This window comes from Phalacrocorax carbo, chromosome Z (assembly GCF_963921805.1).
Source record: "Phalacrocorax carbo chromosome Z, bPhaCar2.1, whole genome shotgun sequence".
Classification (NCBI taxonomy): Eukaryota; Metazoa; Chordata; class Aves; order Suliformes; family Phalacrocoracidae; genus Phalacrocorax; species Phalacrocorax carbo.
This window is the reverse complement of record NC_087548.1, coordinates 46,221,230-46,240,762: the sequence shown is the minus strand read 5'-3', so window position 1 is coordinate 46,240,762 and position 19,533 is coordinate 46,221,230. Positions and strand designations below refer to the sequence as shown.

Genomic DNA, 19,533 nt, shown 5'->3' with positions numbered 1-19,533 from the left:
TGAATCTCATATACCACAAGAATACAGCATTTATGTGATCTCCACCTTCTAGCAGAAATTTTAGGCTAAAGACTTGAAGAAAACTGACAGGTGAGGAAGGGCATAAAGATCAGGATAATGTGCCTCCTAGAGAAATTAAAAAATGGCATGTCCTAGAAAGAGAATCAGATGCAAGTTTGTAAAACTCAAGTAGGAAGTAACAAAACCTGTACACATATTCCTAGGTAAGCATGGGATTTTCTCTAAAATGTTAAGATGTTAAAACAATGTCACATGAAGCAGAATGTCTGGTTTTAAGTCACACACAAAAACTTCAGTTACAGACTTAGGTACAGGAAGGATCTTCCAAACTCGGTGAAAATAAGTAATTTTTGGACACTTGTAGCAAGGTGTGAGATAGAAACTGCAGAGTAGGGTATATTTATGGGAATATGATAATGTAGATTAAAGGTCATATTTGACTCAATGCTATTAGGGATCAAAACTGCACACCTAAATAAGAAAGGTATTACTGAGACAGCTCTAAACTGCCCAGCACAAATTGTGGCACTTACTAAAACCTTAGGGGATGTTAGAGACATTGAAAGCAGAGAGCACAGCAACGGCAGGAGACTTCAGCCATCAACATACACAAAACACATTGCCACACTGCAGGCAACAAAAGCTTTTGGAAACCACATATGACTGTTTGTCAGAGCAGCTAGCCCATGAGACCGCAAGAGGACCTGATTTAGTTTCAAGGAGCAGCATGCTCTACATGGGCCATCAAAGAACTACAGAAAGCCCTTTCTGTAATAATGACCACAACATATTCCCATGAAACATCTTTGTAAAGAGAAAATAAGGAAAAATGTCTTCTACAAATATTTCAGAGGATGAACTACATAAAACAGTAAAGTTGGTTAAAGGTGTAGCTAAGTGTACCAGGAGAAGGAAGCCACTCAGAGAGAGACAGTGGAAGCAATAACTTATCAAGGTATGAAAGAAGCAGTGAAGTAATAAAGAAGTTATTGGGAGCTGCAGAAAAGTTACTCATCCTTGGCTTCAGTTTTCACTAGAAAGATCAGTATGCTCTTTACAAGTAGACATCTGGAGGACTTTCTGATATTTAAAGTGTTAATAGGGAAGGCTTGAGAATAACAAAATATATATATTTGAAGAAAATCTCCCAGTTTCTCCGGTGTCTAATCATGCGTTGGTTTATAGCACAGCAAGCTGTTGTATGTAAATGACTTAAGAAGGAAAAGACTGGACAGAAAGCAAACATGTCCAGCAACACCTTTAGCCAGCGAGCCCACAGAGGGCTACCAAGGCTGCCAGTACAGACACGTAAGAGTCCACCACCAACCCACAACATCTCAAAATCTTTTCAGAAGCTCCTTGGTATAACAAAGGCAAGAAAATAGGTTAGAGCAGACATAGCTCCTTAGCCCATTTTGTGATCCTTCAACATGCTGCATCTGATCCTTCTTGTTACAGAGGGAGAGACACCCACACACCTGATTGCACTAGGCAGCCCTACCAAAGGGTATCCCTTCAGCTGCAGTCTAGAAGCACTCAGATGACAGAATTTTCCATACCAGCAGACATGAAAGTTGAAACACCTGTTTCAGATGCTTTGACACATGAGCCAATTCAATTTTTAGCGTTGATCTTGCCTATTCAATCTGTCATTTGAACCCCAGAGACCATGAGCACAGGGCAGAAAATGCAATAGCAAGAGATCATTAGGAACAGCTAGAAAATAAAACTTTCATATACTATAAGAAAAATAAACAGACCCAAAACACCTACTCATCTTTTTTCCAAATCTCATCTAGCAGTGAGCATAGCTAATCAGCTATAAAAGCTCTGTATTACTGTGTGAGGTAAGTGGGAAGTGAAGTGGGCGGGTGGGGGAAAAGGGGAATTGAATCCCCAAGGAAGAGAACGACAAAAGGATCTGAATCATTAAAAGGCAGAACTGAAAAGGACCAAAACCCTGGCATTCTTTTTTTTTTTTTTTTTTTTTTTAATTTTCTAAATAATCCTAACTTTACTTACCACTGCTGCACTGTTTCTCACATCCTCCTCCAGTCCTCCACATACAGCTTTTCTGTCCCTCTGGGAAGCTTAACTCTGCATTACTGTCCTTTCATTTCCATGGAATTCCTTCATTTTCTACCAAAGCAATAAACACTTGATCTCAGTGCATAATTCAATGCACTGAAAAAACTTGCCCCCAAGATGCTTTTTTTGTATTCATTGCTCTTCACTCATGCACAAAGAATGACTGACTCATTCCTCGCAGAATAAATTCTAAGAATGCTAGAAACTTAACAAACAGAAGGAAGAGGTCAAAAAGTCTAACTCTTGACAAAAGGTAAGGCACTGAGCTGCTCTGCTACGCTTCAGTGCTGGCTTTGTCAGGTAGACCCCTGGAACACTAGAGCAGAGGGCTCAGATCTAAAATTTTACTCTCTCAGAACAAGGAATACAGAAAACATCAAGATGTTACATTAAAGATGAAAGAATAAACTGTCCTCTAACACTTTACTGATAACATGTACAAAACATAAATCTCAGGAGGTCATGACACATTGTTAGCCAAATAAAATACACATAGCAAAACCCACTGTTAACCAAATCAGTGAGTGAAATATTGACCTCAGAAGATAGACAAGCATTAAAAATTAAGCCTGGTTAGGAATTCAACATGGATATTACACACTGGATGTGGAAATTCTGTGTCAAATTTCTTCTTTACTCATACATTAAATGATGACAACATGTTCTGTCTAGCTTTTAAAGAACACCCGCTTATGGTCACCAGGCTAAGTACTACGTGCAAGAACATTTTGAACAGATGGAAAGTGAATTAATAATGGAGCAACAAATATGCATAATTTTGTACAGTATGTCTCAGAATGAAAACATGATATATCCCAAGGGCAGAGGGTCTAACAATTTACAGCCGGGGCTTGTACCCTTGGGATACACATTAACCAAATGAATCAATTTGAGCCTTCCTCGCCTGGAGGTGTGACTTACATTAAGCCGTATTTATCATTAAGCAAAGATTACAAAGCTGTCATTTGCAGGTTACAGCTGAGATCAAGCCAAAGGTATCTATTCAGCTACATGGTCGTCACTCAGCTCTGTCACTGTCAAAAAATTGAGATGATGGTATTCTTAAAGAATCTTTATAAAAATAAAGACCGTTTTAAGTCTTCTTTTGGTGGTAATCCTCAAATAAAATAAAATTACCACCACATTTGTTGTTTCTGGAGGCTATTGTGTGATTCTTCAGGGAAGACAGGAAAGGCATCTAAACCAGTGTGGCAAACAGAAAAAAAAAAATATCCACACGAATAAAACCAGCCTTTAAATACACTAATATACTTTTAGAGAAATTAAATTTCTGGTCTTGGCACTTTGAAGGCTCCTATATTCCAAATAAATGAGTCAGTTACAAAATCACAGCCCTCTTAAAGTTTATGTCTTTTTATTACTATTCGGCAATAAAATATTTTGATCTTCCTCTAGAGCTTGATCAAAGAGTTGCAGTCAGATTAAAGAAACAACAACTATTTGCAATATTCAAAAAGTGGGTGATAGTCAAGTCAAGCCTAATTTAGGTGAGAGTATGAATACAAAAAAAATATTTTTTCTGGACGCAGAAGCCAGGTGAGATCTAAGATTCCACTCAGCTAACTACTCCAGTATTTCCTCCTCAGTATGCAAATAACCCCACTAATTTTTAAAAAGGCTGATTGCTTGCTGCCTGAGTTTTTTTTTAAAAGTCATGTTTCATACCTTTGTATCTGTAACACAAAGGCACACCTGTCACTAAGACAGACTGTAAATGGTATAAAGGAAAGGTTAATTCTGGCAAATTATTTCCCAATACATTGTTGTTTTCAGTAAGCTTTCAGGACAATACTCTATAGATATGAAATAGGATCAGCAGGGAAGTGGAATATTCAAGTATTTCCATTTTGGTTAGTGCTGAATTTGTCTTCAGGTACTCATCCTCAAACATTACTTCACTAATGGAGTATATCTGCAGCAAAGAGATCTAACAACATATAATTAAATTTTTTTTATTATAAATATTTCCTTTCAAGGACATAGGAATTCCTTGCTTGGCATTTTAGATTCTCCCACAAAATTATGAATCTGATCAACCTGATGCAAAGAATTTGTGTAGAATAAATGCAATTATTGGACCTTTCAAAGGAGTGACTAACTTGGAAAACAATAAATTTGCACCAGTAAGGAGTTCAGAGCCATCCCAGTAAATGAGGGGTAGCTGGGTTTCTTTGAATGGCTCTTTCTTCTGCAGTTACCCACTGCTCAATGTCTGATTAGGAGGTCTTGAGGATAAAGCTGTACTTCTTAGGTAAAGAAAGGAAGTTTCATTAGATGGCACTGTTTCCTCTAAATCAGGGTGGAAGAAATAGCCAGGACACTACATGGTGACACCAGTTTAGCACTCCTGGGTGATGTTTAAATCAGAATCACTAGCCACAGAGGATCATTAAATAATCCTATGGAATTTTTATAAGAGCAGTACTGTTAAACTGGAGCTCAGCCCAGACTAATATTTGTGATGGACGAGCAACATTTGCTTCAAATTCTATTGGATTGATTTAAGTTGAGTCCCTCTGTGCCAGGCTTTTCCATGGGATGTAAAGGATTGTGGCTGAACAGCAGCTTTTATCTTTCAACCCATTTGTGTGCATTATATTATACACAAGGTCTATATGCACAAGCACCTAAGAACAAAGGCAAATAAGTGGTTATTAGTGCTGCAGATCTACTCCAAACTTGTTGCCTATAATTTGTGTTTCAGGCTAAAGACTCCCAGCTTGATTTTTAGTCTTGCTTAGAAAAAATTTTGAATTGGATATTGAGTGGGAGAATAAGGATAAACATCACAAATAAAATCTTAGTTCAGGTACAAATAGAGTTATAACACTGAAGTTTGCTAGAAAGAAAGAGACCAATCTATTTTATTAAACAAATACATAACCTCTCACAGAAAATAGTCACTGTCTGCTGCCTGTAGAGTGAAAGTTTTCTTTTGACTTTTAACATTCAGGAAGTGCATTGCTCAGAAAAGTAATACAGGCACATTTAGCTAGCCAAACCTTGAGAGGAAATTTTTGGAGAAGAGACACACTGGAAGAGGTGGCTGAACAAACTGTTATCTTTGCTGCATGTTTGGTTGGTGGACAGGGAGGCTGTGCCATTTCACAGCAAAGATTTAGATAGCTAATCTAGGCAAAAGTCTCTGGTATTTCCTTACTTGAACGCTTAATTTGTCAGCCTTCAGTTTTAACCTTACTTGCCTTTCACACAGAAGACAAACATGCTGCAATCCTTCAAAAAAAAAAAATCTAACTGTAAACTTTCACTCCCTTTCCCTTTCCAAAAAAATGACAAGTAGAAAGGAAAAATTAATAAGGAAAATCATCATACAACATCAAGTTAGTCTGACAGCATTCGGGATTTCAGGGTACAATATAAGATTGTTCACCGCTAACAGAATCTAGATTATGAAATATAAAACAGTTCTAAAAACACAAACTCCTTTCTATAATACAGATTTTCATAAATGTGTAGATAGCCACAGAACAGTGTACATTTTTGTAACAGTTTGTGTTTCATATCCTATGGGAGATTTAGAATGGGCTTGTCTAATGAGATTAAGAACATGAAGTAAAATGAAGTTACTGCGGCACAACACTATACTGTTTCTTTTTCTTTTAAACTCAGTTGCAGGTTTATATGTGCCCCCCAGAAACAGGGCTTCCTTAAACTGACATACTTCCACAGTACCACAAAACCAAAGGGAAGACAAAGGACTGAATTAACTCTACGCAAAGCGGTCTGATACCAGTTTCTCAGAGAGCCATGTATGAGCCTCTCACAATATCCTCAGTAGACTGTAGTAAAGAATCCTCTTTCACTGGCTAGCTGCTTAAGCATCTGTTCCAACCTGTAAATTCCCAATATCTTTACAAGACCTCACCATTAATGCAAACACAGTTCAAGCTTTGCATTTCTTTGTGAGGTTTTCCTCTTACAAAACAGTCAAAAAAGAGAAATATCTTACATCTAATGGCTTACTGACCCTGCATGAACTAAATTACCTTGCCCCAAGGCAAGCAAAGTTCCCTAGAGGTTAATTGGGAGGTTTTTCCTCAAATAACACATCCTACATTTCCCTACATATTATCAGGTCATTTTACATAGCAACATGGCTGATAAGGAACTGCACAATCTCAAGGGCATTAGTGAATTGTAACCTCGTTGAGAAAAACTGGATTTTGTGTTTTAAAAAAAAAAAAGGCAAAGCAGCCTCAGCAGGCTTGATTCCAAACTCATCTGTTACACAAACACATTTGCAGAAAAACTATTAATTTCAGCCCTACTTGGGAATTCACTCTGGCTGCTGGCAAAAGTGTATATCTAGAATCTTAAAACCTAGAATGCAGTCTTCAGTGCGGGAAACTGCCTCTTTGAATGTCTTTTTTTTATCATTTTTGGTCACAATCCTTTCCAAAATACTTTCTTGCTGTGACTTGAGAGTAAGTACTAGCATTGATTTCAGTGAACCTACCTGACAGTAGTAAAATTTTAATCTCTGAGTAGAATAGCAGAATTTGGTCACACACAGAACTCCCTAAAATAATGAAATTTATTTCTGCAGGGCAATATTATTTCTATTAAACATTTAACTGTAATTACAATTTTCTCTGTACTTTGGAGCTAACAACATGCAAAATCTTGTCCTGTTTTTGGCCCAACATTTGGAAGAACTGAAAAGTATCTAAGAAATAATTTGCGATCTGACCTTTAGGACTTAAAGGCCAGCAGTCACTGCACACCTCATAGAACAAAGACTATTTTTATTTTGACCTAATTTTGCATTTTAGTAGCAATATTTTTATGATTTTGACCAGCTTTATCCATTCTATGAGGCCTGCATTGTAAGAATGAACATGAACTTTGCCATTGATTTCAGTAGGTGAAATACAGATCACTCACGTTCAGGAAACAAAGTCTGATGTATTTCCTCTTTTTTTTCCAGGAGCTCTAAAAGAAGCAGGTCTAACTGGAAAGCAATCTGATTGCATGAAGATGCGCAACAAGACAAAGTACCCCATGCAAATTGCAAGCTAAAGGAAGAAAACAAAAGTCCTTTGTGAATGCTGAAAGTGCACTTGGAACCTTTTACTTCTCTGCATCATATCCCAAGTTCCCCATCTCCAGTTGGTACAGGAAGATAACTGACTTTGGATGTCATTAATGGAAAAGAGCACAATAGGCACTCAAGCTCCACTCTTTCAGCTGGAGGGAGACCTACAGACATATAACCACAGGCAGAAACAGCTGGGAGAATGTTTTGTTTTTAAGGAAAACAAGTCACAATAAGTTATACAGCTTAACTTATGCTACTGACAAAAAAACCCCATAGGAGCTGAAATTAGCTACCTCAGAGCATATAAGGCTGCCCTCTTTCCCTCTTACATATGGAAGTTCCCCATGCCTGGTGTTTCTGATTTGCTTTTGTACTAGTGAACTCAGAAGTTATCTTCTGCACCACAGAAAACCAAAAACCCAAAATAAAACATGGCAGGGGGATGTTGGCATTTAGGTCCACATTGGGACTGACCTTTCGTCAATTCTGAGGATGACTGCATACACTGTTGGAAGCTACAGGTGTGGATGCCTAGTCATAATATTGTTATTATGAAGAAGGCTGCAGTGGCACCCCAAGATCCACTAGATCACATAGACAGCAGTAGATAGTTGTCCACTTCATCTGCATTAGAATTGCAGAAAGCCACTCCTTAATGTAACATCCAAGACAGAAATACAGTTTGATCAAGTTGCATCCCAAATCCTTTCACTTCTCTTTTCCACTGTAAGGGTAACATTCACAACAGCAAAATTTTTATATACCTCAGCTCATACCAAAAAGAAAGCTTATTCTTGCTAGAGAATTTAATCTGAAGGATGAGCTGCTGCTTTCTTTTTTTTTTTTTTTTTTTTTGTTAGGATTATGGTTTTTAATGAAGGCTTTGGGTAGAGACAGGAGAACAAAGACTATGACTATGGATGATTTGAAGAGAAAGGGCTTGCTAAAGGGGCAGTCAGACTTTGTATCACCCTGGTCTCCTCTTGGCCCAGCTGGTCTGTTGCCAATGTAGCTGCACTGACAGTGAGAATCTGTGAATGGGGGTCTCCTGAGACAGCTGAAACACCACATGAAGGTTCACTGCAATGATGGTCTTAAACAAGGGCACTGTTTATCCCTCTGCATTTTTTTTTAAAGCAGAAAGTTATTCTTACTGCTTTGTTCTCTTCTTAGAAGGGAGAAATGGTACGTCATGCGTTTCCAACATTGTGAGCACAGTATAATATTTCATCGTCCATAATGGCAATGAACATAAAGAAACCAAAATATTGCTTAAAGAAAACATCAGTTAAGTATAATATAAACAATAACATGGTTAGTGGGTGTAAGTATTATAATGAAGGCTCTCTTTAACAATTGAACAAGAAAAAATTCTTCTGATAATTCTTTTATTCTATCCTGTCTCTCCTATTCAGAAGCAATTGTATGTGTTGATTTATTTAATTTCTTTTGTTTCTCCTGTCAGCTCAACAGAGACTTAAAGTATTTCTTAGTACTGAATTTTATGACCATATTTTCATGAATTCCATAATAAAAAGCCATACTTTTATAGAGCATATAAGCAATAGAAAGGTACAAAATGTGTTATTTTTCTCTTCAAATTAAATGCACACAGTAGACAATAAAATACACCATTAGTAAATCACAATCTACATCGGAAATAGCAGGGACTAATGAAATAAAAGCACAGATTGTGCTGCATTTCTCTTATAATCATCTGAGGAAAATGGGTGAGAAATCATTGAAATCAAACACCAAAAAAAATAAAATTTTTATCATCTGATAATGCTTACTATATGGCAATGTTAGTGGATAATAATAATGGATTCACTTAAAATGAACAGCAGAAAAGTTCACTTACTTCTCCAATGAGCTTTTTTCTAATCTTTCTTTCTCTTTCCTCTGACGTTCTTTGTTCTTTCTAACTCGAGTTTCCCACAGTCCTCTTATGAGAGAAAAGTCAAATATTATCACCTGATGTCCCATACTGTCGACATTAAGCTTCTCCTGCAAGAGCAAGCCATCATGAACACTTTGGGAAAGAAATAATGAGAAAAATAAGGAACCAAATGATCATGTTACTTGAAGTTATCTGGGAAAAAAAGATGAAGTCATAAGAAATATTAACACAACATGCTTTCCGTCTTACCTAGTTTGTCTAGGGATTTGTTCTGGCAGTAATCAACGTAGCATACAACGGACTTCTACATAAAATCTGTAGCAACAGCTCAATGTTGAATTTTTTGTATACCTTGCACTTTTCCCTTTCCAAGACAAAGACACAGTTGCAAAGAAATACTAATTTGATCAAGTAACACTGATTAAAATAACTTTAAAGATTTTGGTTTTTTAACAATTTATGTAACTAATATTAAAAAGAGAGCTCATAAAGAATTTATTCATCGTAAATCATGCAAAAGCACTTCATCTTGGATTCTCATGTATGGATCTTTATGCATCCAAGCCATCCTGTTCCAGTGGAATTCGGAAATTTCCAATGTTTGCATAAGAAGGTGCTTACCTACGAAAGGCATTGAAAGACCAGCCCTCTAACATACGATGAAAACTTACCTATGGCAGAGGTAAGGTGAAGGCTTTGTGGACACATAGTCTCCATTTATTACTACGTGTAGAATTGCATTCCAACAGTTGAAGGCTTGGCATCAATCTATCAGGTGCTGTGCAGCCTAGAACTGAGCTCAATTGGACCCTAACTCATCAAGCTTTCCATATTCAGTTAAAACCACAGAAAATTCTTGCAGAAACCTTGCCCCTACTGAAGTCCATGACAAAGCTTTCATTCACTTTAGCAGGCATGATGCTTGAGCTTGACCCAATTTGAAAACTACCTTCTTTTTACTCAAGTAAACAACCATGCTGTAGTATCTTTAACAACCTCAAGAGATTAAGACCTCAGATTTACGTTTTGTGAAACACTGTGTTTCTTACTACATGTATAGTGTAGGCAACATGGTGTTCCTTCCTACACTGTAGCAATGGTTCAATACAAACAAAGGAAACAATTGACCTACTATAATCACTAACAAAAGTACAGATACTAATCTTGATAATATAGGTAAAACTACTCACTTCCTTGGAGTCACTGGTGAGGTTACAATCATCACAATACACTGGTTTTCACTAAATGCAGCTAGATTGTGCACAGAGAACTTCTGTCATGCTTACTTCTTTATAAAATGGTTTGCTGAACCACTGCAAAAAAAGACTTATTAAAAAGAAGTTCAAAGCCTTTTAAAAGTAATTGCATCTAACAAGATAAAAGAAGAGAAAAGGAAAATCTGTTATTTAAACTTTGCTTGAAGCTTCATTAGACACCACATTTATTATACCATTTGTAAGCTCAAAAAAAAAAATTTAAAAAGGAAGAAGAAAACCCTGTTGGGCCATCTCTAGTCATTTAAAAAGCAATCTGCCCCTTCTTTTACTGGGTGTTTTCAAGTTTATATCTATTACTTTTTCCTCGGACCTTACTGTGATCATTTTTTCCAAGCTCTAGATCCTTCAGCGGGGGCTATTTATTATCTGTCCTTCTGTTAGAATGCTGAGTAGGAAAGGGAAATTATTCTTCCCTCTGCATATTTCCTCTTTTAACTTCATAGCTGTCCCTTTCTCTTTCACCCCCTTTCACCTACACATCTCTCTGTAACACGTAACACATAAAGGAATAATTTCTTCTGAGCCAGCAAGACACCCTCATGTCCTCTGGAAAATGCACAGTGTGGAATAAAAAGGATTATGCATAGGTACGCCAAGAGGAAAGGTTTCTACCTGTCCACCTTATTTGTCATCTCAGCAAGAAACACCCTGACAAATACCTCCAAATGCTGGCACAGAGGCTGGTCGGAGACCAGTAGTTTTCAATGACATAGTCTTCTGGATCTTAGGATGTTTATACAAACTGCTATCTTTGCTGTTCATAAAGCTGCCCCCATCACTTGTTTATCTTTACAAGTACTAACAATGAGGCAAAAATAGTTCCCAACCTATCTGGAACTGTCTGCTGACAGCAGCTGAGTCAAAACCCCATTAATAGCAGTGTAATGAGAATGGTGACCTTACTCTCAGTGGAAAGGTTTATCTATAATCAGCTGCACCCTTCTAAAATGTATTCACTAATAATTTACAGGCAATTGTTTACTGCACAAAATAAAACATTTTCTTCTGCTGCCCAAATCAAGAAACTCAGTGACAAGGACTTCCCTCTCACAGTAGCTGCAGACCAGCAGTCACTCTGCAGTATCTAATTCATTTTAATAGGCCAATTCATAGCAGTGTGTTTTGGTAGAATGGCTATTGCAGGAGCTGAATTGCTGAGAGACAGTGAAGTGGCAGCTGGACACTTGACCTCTGTTGGAACTAGATGGCCTTAATCAACACAAAGTCTGAATAAACTGTGAAAGTACTCTACTTCCTTGACTTGTTCGTCACCTTCCTGTCTCCCAGGTTAAGTCATCTGTTCTTCATTTGAGACACTGATTTATTAGACATTCAGGTTGGGAAAGTTCATACAGCTTTTATCCAGAAATTGGATTAGGCTGCAATGCGTCAGGTTTTTTCTTCAATGGTAAAACCAAACAGAGAAGAAACATGGGTTGGCGGTAATAAGTGTCCATCATAAGTCCTCAGGATTATTCTCTTCAGGAGGGGCAAAGCTACAAATCCTGATCGGATCACAGAGTGGCTAAGGCTTTAGAACTATTCTTCAGGACAAACATGAAACTTTGTTTCTACCTACAACTCCAAAAAGGTCACCCAATTATCACAGGGCTGTCGCTTTACCCCATATCCTAGTCAAAAAGATGGGCATGAAGTATCAAGCATGATGGCAGAATGTGTATTTCGCAAAGTTCAGATGCCTCCACTTTCCTGATAATGAGATGTTGCCCAGAAAAGAGAGCCTGGCATGCTGGCAGAAACCAGACTTACCTGATCCTAAGTGTAGATTCTTCAGGGTGCTGACTCATGCATGGCATGAACTTGTGACAGAATCAGCAACTACCAATAATAATTTTAATTTCTAGAAATACATAGGGCTATACCCGTTCTAGTTCACATACTGCAGTTGCTTTCTTCCAATCATCAGGTTAGGCATGTACAAGAAAACCCAAAGCTATCTGCTATTAGTCACAGGTGGGAAGTTACATTTGGGTAGATAAATGCTCATTATAGACTTCTTTCTAACTTCTTCCCTTCGACTGGTATTCCACACCTGTGTTCCCTCCTATACTTGGGCTCTTCACAGGTAAACACTATTAGCATTTTACCCATTGTAAGAAATCACAGAACCAGTGAGGTTGGAAAGGGCCTCTGGAGGTCACCTAGTCCAACTGCCCTGCTCAAAGCAGTCACATGATTATCCACCCAAATTTACACATAATTCAGCCCTTTCCTCTTCCAGTTTCCCCATCCTTTTGTACTTCATCATTGCTCCTTTCACACTCCATACTTGCACATGCTTATTAAAGACAAGATTTTGGTTATATTTGTGAGGATTACCCGACCCACTAATGTGGCAGCAAGTGAAAAAAAAAAAACATACTCAAGTTATTTCTCACCCAAGAAACAGGCAACCTTGCTTTCATTAAGGACAAGTCCTGACCACAAAAGCAACCATTACCTGTATCTGCAAGGCCCTGCTTCATAACTACACTGAGTTTGCAGCTTAATATCATCTTCCTCAGGTGACATCTACATCTAAATTATGCTGTACATCATCAGCACACCTTTCTTAGATGATGCATGGTTATAACATTCATTCCACCTTATGAGTTATCAGTGAGATAGATCACAAAAACGAGGTTCTTCAGTAATGTATGATAAAGAAAGCAAAGTGCTTTCCAGTGGAAAAGGGATTCAGAAACATAAAGAGAAAGCAAAGATGTCATTTACAAGTGAATAATTTGTGGAGAAAATAGTTTTGTGTGTGTGTCTGTGGAAGCAAATAAACTTATCCCTAGTCATTTACACCTCCCAAGAAGTAATCTACAAGACCTTGATCAATATCGTTAAAAGGCAACACACTGGGAAGTCAGTCTGATTTCTTATCTTTCTCATAATGGTTAGCTCAGCAACAAAGCTGGCCATTCAGGATACATTTCTTTTTCTAATGATTGCAAGGTTTCCCCTTCATAAGAAGCTACACATCACATTTAAGGCAATATTTTTAAGTAGCATATGTTTTAAGTACTTAATTTTAAAATAAAAAAGAACTTTTTTGATAATAAGAATTTGCATTATTTGCCAAAGCAATACTAGAGTTTCTAACCAGAGAAACTTATACTAATGGCAGAGAAAATAAGTTTCCCTTTGCTTCATTCTTTCCCTCTCTTTATACTTTTCTTAAGAAGAGGGAGAAGAAAAAAATAGCATTTATCTTTGAAAAAAAAAAAAAGTTGCCTTTGAACACCATGACCTTTGCAACATGTCATCGTCCTCAACTAGCAAGCTAGGTCATCTGCAACCTTGTCCCAATTTCCATCAATAAGAGACTCACAAGAATCCCCTCCCTACATTCTATACCACAAATTCATGTTTATCCCCTCAGGGCTGTACTTTCAGTCCCTAATACCATGACCTACAAACTTTTCTCAATTTCACCATTCCAGAGCTCTGTGCCTTCACTAGAGCTCCTTAGAAAGCCCCTTTCCTCACAAACTCTCTTAACCTTGCCCTACTGCAGGCCCTATCACAACACTGAAACTCATCTTTATTTCTTTCCATGTGAATTTAATAATCCACCACTTATCTGGACCAGCTGAGGTGAGAAGAAGCATTTGCTCACAAAGGAGCACTCCTTTGCTATCAATATTTGGTTTTAGGTCTCTGATTGCCATGAGCTATACCTGCATGCACAGAGCAAAACAAATGCCTTTACAGACACTTTCATGAGATTTCTGATCTTAAACAGAAGACAACAGTCTTGCAAAAAATTTATTCCTTTAACTGCATATATAAATAGGCTTATTAAAATCAAACACAGTCCTTATATGTATAAGGATATTGATATTTAAGCATTTGGAGGATTAGGTGGCAAAAAAGCAAAATCTTAGTGGTGATACTCATCATAGGTTTTCATTTAAATGATACAACGTTAATGTCAAATATTATTGCTAGTAAAAGCATCTGCTTAAGTATCTGCATGGATTATTTTTATTTTATCATTTATATTATCATTTATTTTATTTTGTTGAATAAATTCACCTAAAGGTACACAGACAGTTCTCTAGCATTTACCTCAGGCTTTCTTCTTTAAATAGTGGGAGTACCCAGAAGCTCTAGAACAGAGTCTGTTCAGTAAGATTTTGAAAAACTACAAAATAGGAGATACCTGCCTTGTAATGTCTATAATTTTTATTATTGCCTATTTATTTTTATTCATGCTGTTGCTTCAAAGATATGTGTATTTCAGATCATGTTGACCCACCAGTAAAACTGGAGAGATTTAGTATGCTACCCCTTAAATGCCCTTGCTCCCTTCAGCTACCGATGTCTCCACTCCTTGTTTACAGCTCTGCCATAGACCTGACCTGCCAGATGTTTCCACAGCCACCTTTGACAGCAGCCAACGATCTCATGACTACTTACATGTGTTTGTTTGCACTTGGTCTCTGAACCCAGAGCAGGGATTTGACTTTTTCCCCCCGCCCCCCCCGGGCTTAATGAAAAGGAGGGAAATGGTGACTTGCCATACATCTGGAAGTGTAACTAGCATGGGATATGGAGGAACCATCAGGCAACTTGGTTTTAAAATGGGACTGTCTTTTGGCAGCTCCTGGTGTTTAATGCTGAAGGAGTTTCACCCCAGTTGCCCATGCTTGCATCACAGGATGCCATGGTCTGCCTGATCTGCAAGAAGCAAACTGTTTAAGGATACATAAGCTAAAACTAACACTGAATTCCAGACAGAAGTCATTCCATGGAGAAGAAGTGATCTTCTAATCAGCGTCTTCATTGAATGAACAGTTTACAGCCTTTCTGCATCCATGTCAGTATCTGATATATCAATGTATAGGTGCACTGAGGAGCATACTACAAAAAATTAAGGACAAGACAAGGTCTTCTTTGGAAAGTAAGGTAGTGGAGCACAGAGGAAAAGGATTCTTTGATATGATGATTGTGCAGTCTTCCACGACTAACTGTACCAACTCTTCTATGGCTCTCCCTGCTTACCAACATTATCTCTGTCTTGTCATAAGCCAAATTTATATTGGCTTTATTATACTACAGTCTAGCCTCCTCTGAACATAGCTGGCATCTTTGTTAATGCTGGTCAACTTGCCTGTTCACAGTGAACAAGGTCTGTGTCTTGAGTCTGGAAGTTGTCCAACAACTGATACTACAGATACAGCCAATAATAGTCACTGTTACAGCCCTCCTGGGTTCATCTGGGGCCTGATTGCCCTCAATAACAGGACTCTGTACACTTTCCTTTGCTGCTTTACATGAGTCACCAAATTATTGATGTTTTGGTTTCTTCAATTTGTTTAACAGCTTTGTTCACTTGGGTCCTTTTTCTTTCAGATAATCATGGTGGGAGATCTCCTGCAATCTCATGAATATTACTGGCAGGGTTACATAGGCGAAAATGTGGATGAACATGTTTCCTACCAATCCTGCAAATAATTTCTTAGGAAATAAGATTGCTCATACTGTGCTTCAGAATGATCAAGTCAATTATCTCACAAGTCTCTAAATAATTCAAAGGAAACCTGGCATTTGGATAGCAACTGAACACATTTTTTGTGTTATCAAGGAAAGATTAAATTACAGAAACATGCTGTGATGGAAAGAGCAATAGAAATGGTGACAATGTTCATAGTACAAAACTATATTGTGCTAACTGTGCACAGCTTGTAAGTGGAGAAGTGCTTCCCTGTGCCATTTGGGGAGTGGGAGAGGACTGCAAAGCAGGAAGCTCCTCTTCCTTACCTAGCCTTGCTGCCACTAACAATCTCATGTTGTTCTGTACCAGCAGGGAATGATCCTCCCTGCTAGTTTATCTCCGTTGTCACTAGACTTGCCAAATGTGCAGATTTGACAGTCAGAGTTTTGGGTTGGGCATCCAGATTATATTGTGCTTCAGATCATATATGCGTGCATGTGATGGCTGGGTTGTGGGGAGCATGTGGGCAGGGCAATGCTATGGCTCACAGTGGGTGCCCACCTGAAGGTCTGGGTCCTCAGAGGTCCAGCAAATGCAGCTGCACTGCAGAATAAATAGAAAAGGAAAGGGACAAGCTGCTCCAGGATTGGAGAAAGCAGTCCTGACACCTGGATGCGAGCCCAGATGTTTTGGGAGTTTGAAATATTCCCTCCTGCTCTCTCAAGAGCACAGACTCAGCCAGACAGCTCCTAGATAAACAAACACAGACAGACAGTAACACTTTCAAGCTATTAATTAGTCCAGCTTTCACTGAAGTTAATTTCAGAAATTAGTGTCTTTGCATATCATGGGGCTTAATCCTGAATGCTCTGATGAATCAAGTTCTTTTTGAGTTTTCTGCTTTAGCTATTTCATTAAAGAGGCTTTTAAGAACAGAATCTGACATTAGCGTCTTTCACACACAAATAAATAACTTTTGCATTGTTTGCGTACCACAGCTAGGAGAGAAAATATGTCTTTTCTTAACCTACTTCTTATACTTCAGGTAGAAATAACTATGAACATCATAAAATTAAAAAGGTATGTGAATATAGATATGCAAAGGCTGAGCCTGGCTTCCACACATTTTTATGTGTGCATTTCTCTTTGTCCAGTGCTGCAGCACAATGTTTTACTGACAGTTTTCATTAATCAGTTCCTATTCTAGATGTAAATTAACCACTCTCACAAACAAGATTCCTCTTTATCACTGCACTCTTCACATCTTGATTTTTAGACATTTTTTTCACAGGTTTATTCATTAATTAGGTCTTTAATTATGGATTAATTAGCAGCTGAATTACTATATTCCTTATACTTCCTCAACTCTTGTAACACTAATATGTTTTCCATCAAGTATGATAGATGTTACATATGCAAGGGGTTTTATTACAGATGTATTCCCCGAGCACTTCAGTGAGCTGACTAATTATTCAAAGTGTTTCTTCCACTGACAATGAAGCTAATGAAACACTGGACTGATGTCTGTGACATAAATCCATTCTTTTTTTTTTTACTGGGTGTTGCTGAAGAGAGGTCTAATTCTTATAAGATTGAGAGTGGAGTTATGTATTTGAAATGGGCATGTATTTTAAGGCTATTTCTTGTCAAAGGAAAAACAGTAAGCTCAAAAGTATATTACATCTTTTTAAAGGTAGTTGAATTTATTAATGTAGCTGTAGTCAGCATGTGAAAACGATTGTCTTAGGTAGTAGACAACAAAGTCCTGGGAAAGCTAGAGCATGTGCTAAGAATTGATTAGAGACCCCACTTAATTACTCATAAAAAGACCCATGGCAAATAAAATTGCACTCAGTGCCAGTGAAAAAAAAACTTGGAGGTTTCCATATACAATTAGATGATCTTAATTAAGCATAAAATTAGAATGTCAGGTTTCTTAGACCTGTTTTATGCAATCTGTACTTTTAGCACAATATTTCACTGACTTATTGTCATTTGTCTTAAGGTTAATGTACCTGGATCATACCCAGGAAGTAAGGCTACAACTGTTGCCTTCAATGTACATGGTCCAGCCTCTGAAGTTATCTATGTGGATGACAGCATCATAAATGTTATATTAGGCTTCCAGTCCTAACAGAGAGTAGCAAAAGACCCTCAAAATTTTGATCATTTCCTTTTGCTCCCAGGTATCTATTTTCCATGCATTGACCTAAGAATCCAATCCTATCACCTGTGTCTTCCTCTACTGCAGAAGGAGAGCAAAAACCTACATCTGACCTCTTAGTCCTATTTCCAGTGTTAGATACAAGATCATTTAACCCATATCGTGAGTAAAGTGCACAACCAGTTCCTACGCAGTCAAATTCTGTGATTTAAGAAGATATGTCAGACAGTTTAGGTAAGCAAGAGTAGACACTACTTTCAACTACTCCAGCAGCCAAGTTATTTTAGCTCAAATGGTCCAAATCCAACCACACAGTCATGAGGTGGAAGCTGTATTTATCAGCTCTCATCTTTCCCCACAGCTGTCTTTAGCCTTTCCCATGAAACATCCTGATGCCTGTGGACAGGAGACACAGGGAGCATGATCAGCTGGATATCTTCCTTGGAATAATTCTCCACCTTCACCTTCTGTCTGAGAAGAGCAAAGTGGATTAAACTCTTTGGTAGGATCTACCTCTTTGGCTAATGGGCATTATCATCCATCACTGATCCTTGAAATGGTTCTCAGTTAACTACTACTGAAATAAAGAGCACTGGTCACTACTGTTTGGCCTACAGAAAGTAACATGACAGTAATAGACAGGACATAAATACTTATGGTAGCAACAATAACAACAATAATGACAACATTTTACTTTAAATGATAGGCTTTGTTCACAAAAGATTTAGCAGGTTAGATTTCCTATACCAGTTAGATTGTCTGTGAGTGGCCTTCACAAACTGAAGTTCTATAAACCTTTTTAAATTCCACTCTAAATTTTGACAGACAACAAAGATAAATGACCAACCTCTCCAAGCATTTTTTTATTGAAAATCATTCTCACACCAGCATCTGTCCTTGAGATGTAATAGAAAGAGTTTATTACAACTGAGTCACGGGGTAAGTCTTGAAAGCTTTCCTAAATTATAAAGTTTGGATTTGTCACAGGTGTAAATCTACTTAGAGGAACTATATGTGTGGTGGACACGGTGTAAATCTTACTATCTTTAATGGTATCCAGCAAACACACCACTTTGGACTAATGCTCTGTGTTCCAGCTATTTTTCCCATATACATTAGCATTTAAAAATCCACAGCACAGCAGCAGCAATAAAGACCTGATAATGACTTCTCACTTTCCCCGCCATTTCCCACCTTGACCCCACACATCTGAAGAAACACAATAATCAGCAAAACTGTCACTTACCTACTACTAAAGAACACGAGTGTTCAGAGCTCCCAAGTGTTCTCTGCAGTTATTCAATTTGGGACACTGAGGTTGTTTATAGCAGCAACATAGCTCATGGCCAGTCAGACCTGTTTGAACCCCACAGCGTGACTTGCCTTCCAGATGTACTAATATGCTATATTTGTAAAGTGATAACATGATCTGTGGTCTTACAGCAAACACAGGCGGGATAAAGTATCTACGCTGCATGACTCAACACAGGACGAGAAACAACAGTGCTAGGGCAGCATCTCATTTGCACCAAGGAAAGTGTGACAGAGCTCATGTTA

At 37.9% G+C, this 19,533-nt stretch overlaps 1 protein-coding gene across 1 annotated transcript in view; it reads right to left on the bottom strand.

Moving 5' to 3' along the window:
• LRRC2 (leucine rich repeat containing 2) overlaps positions 1 to 19,325 on the bottom strand; it is a 66,876-nt gene extending 47,551 nt beyond the window's left edge. Inside the window, exons 1-2 of the mRNA XM_064438716.1 lie at positions 19,223 to 19,325; positions 9,051 to 9,196 (exon numbers count right to left, since the gene is read on the bottom strand). Coding sequence (XP_064294786.1) covers positions 9,051 to 9,175 — 125 coding nt within the window. The 5' untranslated portion in view covers positions 9,176 to 9,196; positions 19,223 to 19,325. The remainder of the gene's footprint in view (positions 1 to 9,050; positions 9,197 to 19,222) is intronic.
• Positions 19,326 to 19,533: the final 208 nt, after the last annotated feature.